General features: G+C 42.1%; 1 protein-coding gene across 1 annotated transcript; it reads right to left on the bottom strand.

Moving 5' to 3' along the window:
• Positions 1-323: 323 nt before the first annotated feature.
• On the bottom strand, positions 324-10053 carry foxk2a (forkhead box K2a). The gene is made up of 9 exons (XM_053341713.1): positions 9594-10053; positions 8116-8310; positions 7882-8023; positions 7367-7513; positions 4220-4413; positions 3911-4113; positions 3541-3798; positions 3202-3399; positions 324-1021 (listed from the first exon to the last, which is right to left on the bottom strand). The coding sequence occupies exons 1-9, from the start codon at positions 9887-9889 to the stop codon at positions 783-785; spliced, it is 1872 nt and encodes a 623-aa protein (XP_053197688.1). The 5' UTR covers positions 9890-10053; the 3' UTR covers positions 324-782.
• Between the last annotated feature and the right edge of the window lie 507 nt (positions 10054-10560).

The following is a 10560-nucleotide window of genomic DNA, read 5'->3' as shown; positions in this document are numbered from 1 at the left end:
TATTACTAGATAGTATCTGTGCCTTTGGGAAAACGGAGATACACTCAAAAAAAAGAAAAAAGAAAAAAAAAGATCCAAAGATACACTTGTACAACGGAATACTGCATATCTACTCACGACTGGGTTAGGTAGGTCGACATGGAGGCTAGCTGCCGAAGATGGGAATGTCCACACGTACACACACTTTCCCTTTGCGGAATACACTACTGGTGATTTCACTTTGCTTTTTCTATCCGACACACAGTTTAAGCGCTTGTCTGTAATGCTACCGGGATGAGGGGCCGTCGGCTCCTTTCCCTCTTCTTTTGGGAGGGAGGGTGGAAGGGGGGGAGGGTTAGGGTTAAGGGGGGGGGAGCGTTTTGGTGCTCCCTCGCTTCTGATGTGGAAATCTGTAGTTTTGAAATATTTCTTTCAGAGCGAAGACTTCCTGTGCTTCTTCATGCCGTCTGGGTCTCAAGAATCAGGAGGGGGGGGGGGGGGGGGGTTCACAGTCATCAGCATCTATTCTTTGATTTGTTTTTGTTTTTTTCCTTCTTCAATTTGGTCTTTAGTTTTTGCATCGTATTTCATGGTCTTTAACACACAAAGAGGAAAAGGAAGAGGAGGAGGAGGTTTTGAACATTCTGTAGTCCTTAGGTGTTTCTATATCTCTTCTCTTTTTGGCACCTTGGAGTAGATGAAAACCAGTTAGGATGGAGGAAGGGGTGAGAGTGTGGAAGGTGTGAGGCTCAATGCGTACAGGAGAGCAGGGTGGGGGGGTCAGGTGTGCACCCAGGTGAGGGCTACTTGTCGCCCACCTGTTCACTGACCCCTCCTTCTCCGGCTCTGTCCGTGGTGCCATTGTTGTTGTTGTTGTTGTTGTTGTTGTTGTTTGCGGCTGCTGCGTCACCCTCCGCCTCCTCTGCCGTTTTCACCCTCTTCAACTCGGGTTGGTCTTGCAGTTCTCCGTTCTGCCTCTTGGTGGGGAGGGACGCCGAGGCCGAAGCGTGGGTCGCCAGGAGGTGGAGAGGGTTCGCAACAGCTGGTTAAAAAACAAACAGGAGGAAAAATAAAAAATTAGGTGTTACTATGGTTACTTAAGCAGTAGCTACTGTATAGAGTTGGAGTGTGCCGACAGAATAATTATAAACTGTTACAGTGTGCATTTATAATGAATAATTAAACGTTAACTATGGAAAGCCATACTTCCCTTAGTTATTGCTGCTATACTCCTTTCGAGCTTTCTATTCTCACATGGTGGATAACGTAGTTTACAATATTTACCACCAAAATTCATGGTCAGTTTTTTAAAAATAGGTCCTTAATTTCAGAAAGAGGTAGACAAAAGCAAGCTTCTCATTTCTAGCGTGAAGGCCCATTTGATGGCTACAATGAAATGCTGTTAGCCGACTTTATCAGGTGCAGCTGGCTAGCTAACGTTAGCTCCATGAGTTAGTTGAAAACACAGCCTCTAGCTAAGTTTAAAATGTTTCAGTTGACTTGTTTTTAAACCAAGAGCCTGAAAAATTGATGCTACATACATAACATTATGCTAAAAGACTGAGGCTAAAGCTAATAGGTCTAAAATTAAATGTTGTAGTTGACTTTATCAGGTGTAGCTGACTAGCTAATTCAGCTAATGTTAGGTCCATTACTTAGTTGAAAACATAGATTCCAGCTAACTTTTAATGTTTCAAAAACCTGCACCTTGTGAAAATGGTCTTAAACATACACTTGACACTACATACATGATGACATGTTAACAGGTCCCAGGCAAAAAGTTTTTTCTCCAGCTCCGTTGAAAAGAACAGAAACAACCTTGATTGACAACCTCTGTTTAGCTGCTTAGCTAGCATACTTGTTGAGTTTCCAAACTATTCTTTCACTTTTTGTGGTGAAAAGTATGAGGACTAACTGACGTGTTTGGCAAAAGTAATGCTAACATTAGCTGGGGCTGCTGAAGTGTAAACCTCCCCAAATTCATTAGAGCAGGAAACGTCAATGGTTAACATTAGCCTAAACTCTGTACTTTTTGGCATAACTCAGTTAAGCTAGTTAACTAGAAGTTCTAATTAGTGCAGCTTATTAAAACTATTCAATACATTTTTTACACATTCACGGTTGTGGCTTTAGTTTTAGAGCCATAACAAAAAAACCTCCGCTAACTCTGCTAGCTACAGACTGCATACTCCTACTCCTTCACAATTTGTTATCAGAAGTCTTTGGTTCAGATATATATACTTTACCTTTTAAACTTTATGTTATATACACTGGTTACAGAATCTTATTTACACGGTCTTTCAAAGAATTGATAATCAGACGTCTACATATGAGCACATTTCATTAAAAGATGAAACATGGTTCTGCAAATACACACCTAAAAAATCCTTCCCTGAGGCCATATATGTACTTGCCAATAGCTGCCACATTCAAATTCATTGAAGTGGAATGAGTTCACGATACAGACACTACAGACTGTAGGTCTATAGATGCACCAAGAGCAGAAGACTTCAGAAAGGGTGAAAAAGGGTGTACAATATATTTTACTGTATATGTTAACTATACATTATATAATATTACAGAGTATATTTGTCAGACAAGTGGAGAGACTTCTTCTTACAGTTTCAAATACAATAGACTGGGCTGGAAATATGACACTATATATCAAGAGATTACATAAATCTGTCTTCTTAGAGATTTTGGCATACTGTTTTATACCAAGGAATAAAACTGTATCTCTGGGTACATTAGGCAGTTGTGGATGATGCTGCAAATCAATGAGCAGCACTGCTCTGCCAACACTGGATCTTTATAGGATTTTTTTCAGCAGTGTGATAAAATACCTTATTAGTCAAGTATTACTGGGATTTGCTGGAAGAGCTTAAATTACACGTTCATGTCTGGTTATTTGTATCCATTTACAATGGCTTTATTGATTTTCCTTAAAATGTGCCACATTAAAATGTAAATAAATATCAATATTGTGAAATAAAATGATATATACTGTGAAACAGGTTTTAAAAAGGACAAGTTCACAGTTTTCTAGGTATGTCTTAAAACAACTGGTGTCCATATGAACACTGAAGGAGGCTTTTCTTGCTGTTATAGTGCCAAATGATAACAAAAGTTATGTATATTTATAGGGCAAGCCTAGACTGTGTGTGTGTGTGTGTGTGTGTGTGTGTGTGTGTGTGTGTGTGTGTGTGTAACTGTGTGTGTCACCTGTGTTAGCAGCAGTAGTGATTGGGACCAGGTGAGTCCCGTTCTGTGTGATGGCCTTTATTGGAAGCTGGTGCTGGCCGAGCGGGGCTTGTTGCACGATGGTGACTGTTGTCAGGGGAGCAGCCTGAGAGCTCTGGATGATGCGACTGACTCCGCCTATAGACGAGGCTGTGATGGACGGGACCGCCTCCACTTTTACTACACAGAGAGACAAACTCACAATCAAATCTAATGCATGTATAGACTCATGTAGACTTATATTACAACGGGTTCCAAAACGTGAGCTCATGGAACAACAACATGAGTTGTTGCATGAGGTGAGTCATGAGGTGGTCTCACCTTTGATCTCTTGGTGGTCCCCACCTCCGTTCTCCTGAGGTTCCGGGCTCACTGTAGCGGTGGTCTTTCCGCCAACAGTTGCCATGGTAACGGTCGGTATCTGGTGGACGACATGCACCGTCTGCATGACGGGGGCGGGGCTGCCTGTCGTCGTTACGATGGCTGGCGTCGCCATGGCGTAGGTCACAGGTTTCATGGTCGTCTGAGGCATTTGTCGCTGCACGGTGATCAACACTGGCTGGTTGTTGAGCGGGGAGCCTATCAGAGGGCAGGGTTAAAAGTTCATGTTAATGGACAGTAGCACATATACTGTATACATACACTCTGAGTACTTTTGTGTCTACAAAGTCTCACTGTATTTTTTTATTACCAGTGGTGTTCTGTGCAAAGCGAGCCTCTTGGATGACAGCGAGTTTGGGCTGGACTGAGGTGACGGGGACGGGGGGTGGCGGCGGGGTTGGTTCTGGCTCCATGGGGACTGGGGACCCCTCTCTGGACAAGCTGTCTGGGGTCTGGACGCCGCTGGAGTGGGCTGACAGTGCCCCTGTGTGGTTAGGAGAAGCTGGAGCGCTCCTGTGACAGACGGAAGGAGGAGATTACTGACACGACCAAAAATCCGACACGTGAACTGTTAAAGTAGTGTCTTCAATGTCTGGATGAGAGTGTGATGTAGATTAACCTGGAGGACAGCGGTCCCACTGGGGTCCTGAAACAAGGCACTCCCCTGGGCCTGCGCTTCCTGAAGGCTTGTTCGATCAGCTTGCCCTCAGAGGCTGGGTCGATCCTCCAGAACGAGCCTTTGCCCGGCTCCTCCTGAGAGCGGGCCACTTTGATGAAGTATCGGTTCAGGGACAAGTTGTGGCGGATTGAGTTCTTCAAAAAAAAAAAAAAAAAAAAAAAAAAACACATAAAAGACACAGATTGAGAATGACTAACAATGAGTCTGACATGACTGTTACATTCACAGCTACTAAAGAGGTTCTTGTTTGAGTGTGAGGAGCAGCGACGCCTCTCAGGACCACAAGCATGTTTAGATAATACATTTTAGACATGAACCAGCACACGGTTGTTACTGTAGTTCTGTGCTCTAACTGAGAGAGACTGATCACTATTCTTATATAGAAGAAAGCAATCAAAGCTGGGGTATTCTTTTCCACCGTGTCAATGGATTCTGCTGCATAGTTAATATGGTCAAATTTTTGCTTTTTCCCATATCTATATACTCACTGCATACATTATTTACTATGTCTATGACTATATCTTGTAGGTTTTCTGTTGTCAGGGAATGGTACAACACAGGACCAGCAAACTGCAGCCAATTAAATGTTCAAAGACAAAGAAAAATGTTTTCCTGTCGTAATTTTTCTTTTTTTTTTTGCTTTCTGAGATGTTCCTGGAGCCGTTTCACCTCCTTCCATTAGTTTTATTTGTTTCCAGTTGTGAGCAGCTCCTCCATTTCTTCTGCATTATGAGAGAAAACTACACTGAAAAATGAGTGTTTTAGTGAAGCTAGACAGATATGTGGGCTGATATTAGGTTATTGTAGATGTATACATGTGTTGGTGTGTATGTTGGCCAATAAATAAGGAAATGTTGCAGAAATGTTAAACTAGGTTTGAGGTCATTTAGACACAGTGTCTCTATTGGTTGACTTTACAATCATCATATGCACAATAATAATAATAATAGTGGTTACAAAACAAATTAATTTAACAAAAACCCTCTAACGCATCTGCAACAGATACATTGTAGTATTGTACATTTTTTTAAGATTAAATATTGTTTCTCGAAAATCATTTATCAAATATCATACATTGAATATTGTTTATCAAGTATATCATATATCGAATATCCTTAATCAAATATCGTTATCGAATATCATTTACAACATCATTTATCATGTTTATCATTCATTGAAAATCATTTATCAAGTTTATCATTTATCAGTCTTAAAAATTCTCTCTATGGTTTGTAGTGTTTGAGTGTTGAGAGTTCATTCGTCCCTGATACTTAAATATCGCTTATTGAGTATCATTTATCGAGTTTATCATTAATTGAATACCATGTAATGAGTTTATCATTTATCAAATATGAAGTATCATCCTGAAAAACTCAGCATCATTCTCTCTATAGGTTGTAGTCTTCCTACAGGCTGGTTTGAACGTTGAGAGTTAATTCATCAATTTAATTTGCTTGCCGGCGTGAACACACGACATCCTCAGAACCTACTTAGAAAAACTATGTGTAGAATGAAACTAGGACACAGCTTGTGTTTGAACAGCAGCCTCGGCTCCAGATGAGCAGCCGCCGAGAGAAAGTAGCTCCTTCCACTCTGATACCTTTCAGACAGCAGCGTGACGCAGGTTTACTCGACCCACATCGGAGCCATTCATATGGAGGCGGCTGTCACTCTGACTGTCACCAAGTCTGCAGTGTCATTCTAGATATTTCACTGCTGAACCGCAGACGTATGCCGAGTAATTATCAAATAAAAAGGTGAAGTTTCAGTTTCATGTCACGCTCTCTGTCTTGCTCGACCACGAGTGTGTCCTTTGTATTTGTGTCTCTCTCTCTCCCCTGTCTTTTCCCTTCATGATTGAAGAGATATTTTATGTGTGGATAGGGTGTGAGGTAACAGGTAAGAAGCTGCTGGTTAGTCAGGTGATGGCTGATGATGAAGACTGACGAAAAAAAGAAAAGAAAAAAATGCCTCTCTCCATATCTCGGGGCCCACAATGGCGCATCAACCGCCTAACAGCCCCAAACCCAAAAAAGGTATTTAATTTACAACATCAAACAAAGAAAAGCAGCAAATCCTCTACTCTGAAAGCCTGGAACCAGTGAATGTTTTGCATCTTTGCTTGATAAATTAATTAATTACCCAAACTGTTAATTAACATGCTGTCACACATTGTGCAGATTTACTTTATAAATTGCTCTTCCCCCGGCTCATTATCGACTATCAGTTGTGGTTTGATGTACAGTTTGAGGTCATGATGCCTGCTTAATCGCCTCAACCATCAACAATCTGCCTGTCACACACTTGTTGGATGGCAGGTCGGACCTTTTGGTCGGCTGTCTTCAGTTTGAGAAGCTCCACGACCTGATTTCCCAACATAGCTGCTGTCTGTACATCGGCTATAATATGCAATGTAGTTGGCACCTAATCAATTAATCGACTAATTGTTGCAGGTCTAAAACCAAACACAGATTTTGGTCTGAGCACCACATTTTGACTCTGTGTGTGAACTTGGGCTTGATGATATATTGATATATAATTGATATCATGATATGAAACTAGATATCATCTTAGGTCTTGTATACATAATATCACGATATGGCTTAAGTGTTGCCTTTTCCTGGTTTTGAAGCCCTCCTTATAGTAAAGTGATGATTTTTTGAACTTACCAGACTATTCTAGATGTTCTATAACTTCCCATACCTATCTAAAAACCTCATATCAATATTTTATGAAATAGTCACTCCCTACGATATTATTGAAATATCGGTATCGAGGTATTTGGTCAAAAATATCGCAATATTTGATTTTGGTCTATACTGCCCAGCCCTAGTGTAAACATCAACAGTCTTCCTGCTTGGTCTGTTTTGAAATGTCCCATCAGAAATGAGAATGTGATAAATATCTCTTGAACACTTGTAAACAGACAGCTGGTTGGTTCAGGTGCATTGCCCTTGATAATATCCAATTGGCCGTCAGTGGCGCCGAGCTGAGAAAACGTGATTCAACTATGCCACACATTACTTATTTAACCAGAGAAAAACATTGACAGTATAAACAGTGGTAGTAAACAGTGCAGATACTGACCTGCCAGCCTTTATCAGCTGTCCTGTAGTAGGGGTAGTTCTTGGTGATGTGGGTGTATATTCCGTTCAGTGTCAGCTGTTTATCTGGGGCCATGGTGATCGCTTGGACTATTAGTTGTGCGTATGAATATGGCGGTTTGGAGTCGTCCTGTGGGAGATGAAAGAGACAAAACAGAATTTAGATGTCTGTTTTGCTAATGAAGTTAAACATTTTATCTCTCAGGTTTGGTCACACTCTAGTACACGCATGAACACACTCACACTTTGCAAAGTTGAACCTTGTCTGTGCTCCAAAGTCTACGCTGTAGTGAGTGTTGGGCAATTTTTAGACTTCAATGAGTAACCGAGGATGTTCACAGCACCCAGACGCCATCACAGAGTCTCTGATGCCTACTGTCATCATCATGAACACTCTCGTTTGAAAAATTGTATCCCCTCTGAATCACACACACAGACAAATATTCATCCATATTTTGCCCAGGTCTCATTCTCACCCGCACTGTGTCACTGTCTCACCTTTGGGCTGTCTTCACCTGACGCCTCCTTGTCATTTTCTGACTGGGAGTTGTCTCCTATAAGGTCAGAGGCCAAAACGCGGCCTGTCCTGTAGCTGGAGAGTCCAGCCCCCCGTGGACTTGATGGACAGGAGTTTGCAGCACTGTGAAGAAAACAGAAACATTGCAACACCTGCATTAGAAACGTACATTTTGAACACATCGATGAGGAAACTAATTCAATAACAAAACTCACCTGATGGTGCCTGTGGGTGAAGGCAGTGGGCTCATGAGGTGGGCGATGTTGTCAGGAATGTTGATGGTCAGTGGGGAAATCTGAGGTTGGACGGGCTTGACCGGTGATTCCGGCACGTTCCTTGGCTCCTTCTTGTCACTGGACAGCGCTGTGAACGTGATCTTTATACTTGTGCTGGGGAATCGGAAACAACACCTGAAAAACAAACAACATTTCAGCTGGTATGCATGTTTGTTTACATGTACATAAATACATGAAAAACACTATTGCTTGGATCACAATGATTATTACTTTGTCACTGAGCCTCATGCCTGGCAACAAGCAGACCAAGGAGGTCTAAGTGAATCCCAGAGAGCAGTACTGTGATTCAGCTTCAGTTTAAATATGGACATCCACCACGACCATTATGTAACACATCATGTCTAACATGCCTATTCCTAATTTAATCGGGTATATTTGGACCAGTTTGCAGACACCTTCAGATGAATAACTACATTGGCATGGTGGCCATGTTAACATACCCTACTGCAACATATGTGACGTTTGAAAGGGAAAAGTGTGTTTTTTTGGCTACTACAACCTCAAGAGATAGAAAGACAAACAAGCTGAGCAGTGTAAACATAGTGAGGGGAAACATGAGGAGAGGTTGACATGAAGCCAGAGCAAAAGTTCATGGCTGTGCTGTGAAACTATGCCACATGTAAAAATGGTGTTGTACCATGTACATAACAATAATTTATCATCAACATTGTTTTAATAAGTAAAATACAACACAGGCTACAGGCTGTGGTAGGGCATGTTAGAAACATTACCTATGTGAGCATGGATGTAGCTTTTAACCTGTTTGGTTTGCATGTTAAGTGAGACAGCAGCATTTGAGTGTTAGCCAAAATACAAAACATCAAGTTGTCTGGTATTTAAGGCAACTTCAACCAAACTCCATTTTAAAAATAGTCATTTTTAGACATGTTTACTTGGCTACCAGTAAATACAAACATTTGAGAACACCTGTAATATAGTTTTGAATTGTTAGAGAAACACTATGCAATTCGGCATATGTTAAACACATCTGGAACACAACATAAACTCAAGGGAATGCATTATTTCCACATGAAACGCTAACCTTCACTGAGCAGCAAACAGCGGTGCACTGATTCTTAACTAAAGCATGACCGTCATTGGCGTCTGCCCGGCGGACTACACGTATGCCGAATATACCAGCATCACAAGCAGATTCACATAAGGTCATGAATGAAGCTGTTGGTGTGTCTGTGTTTGGCAGTAAGCAATGACATGATAACACCGGCGTATTTTGAGCATGGAGATTCGGCGTGACGTTATCGCCATACAGCACGTATCCGGGCTCGTCTTTGCTTGACACAACACGTGCAACAAAAACAATAACAACACACGAAGCAACAATCCGAAGATACATGTCGTTTTTAGTTCAAACACAACCTGTTAAATCAGTGTCTTACATTCGTGGGAGCTGGAGAGGTGGAGCCCCTCTTCTCTGGAACACCCCATCCACAAACACCCCGTTTTTTCCGAGACATCGGAGGTAGAATTCCCCGGTGCCGGTGCCGTCTTCCCCCGCGGTGAATATCTCGAGGTGTCGCCGGGAGATGAAGCTGGAGTGTCCCATGCTGACGTCCACCGAGCCCTGCGAAGAGTTCCGGCCGATAGTCACCGACCTTTTCTTCATCAGATACTCGAATTCTCGGCCCTCCAGCCGGGCTACTGCCGACCCCGACATCCCGCTCACCACCGCCATCTTCTGAGGTATCTGGGTGAGATTTAGAGGTGTGTTTTAAAAACGCAAATGTAAAGGCGGTTGCAGGGATTTGTTTCTTGTTTTGTTTTGTGAAAAAAAGGGGGGATCCAATTTTACACCGTGGAGAATTTGGCTAGGAACGTGCCAGACCGGGGTATACAGCGGCTCCGACCCACCGCCGCGAAGAAGAGGAAAAAAAAGAGGCACACCGGCCAATCAAAAGCGGCCAAACGGACGGAAGTGCTGTAACGGACGTATCGTCTAACCAATGGGAAACGGGTCTGGGTAGGCAGATGTGTGGTGTTTACCAATGACAACAATAATAAAAATAGCTTTAGAAAATAGTGGTGGGTTGCAGTGCAGGCTGACACGCAGATGGATGGAGAGAAGGAAGATATGGAGCAGTGATTTGAGGAAGGGGAGTTTATTTAATCCACTTCAAATATATTCACAGTTTTCAAGTGTGTCAAACAACAGCCAGGAGACCAAATGAACATTTAAACCTGTTGTTCTTGCTGTAATCATTCTTCCTATTCATACTGACCATTAGAAGACCCCTTCATAATGCACTTACAATGGAAGTGATGGAGGACAAAATCTACAGTCCTCCTTCTGTGTAAAAATGTATTTAAAAGTTTGTCTGAAACTTCAAATCAAGTTGATATGTTTCA

This window comes from Scomber japonicus, chromosome 20 (assembly GCF_027409825.1).
Source record: "Scomber japonicus isolate fScoJap1 chromosome 20, fScoJap1.pri, whole genome shotgun sequence".
In the NCBI taxonomy this organism is placed as follows: domain Eukaryota; kingdom Metazoa; phylum Chordata; class Actinopteri; order Scombriformes; family Scombridae; genus Scomber; species Scomber japonicus.
This window is presented reverse-complemented; position numbering and strand designations above follow the sequence as displayed.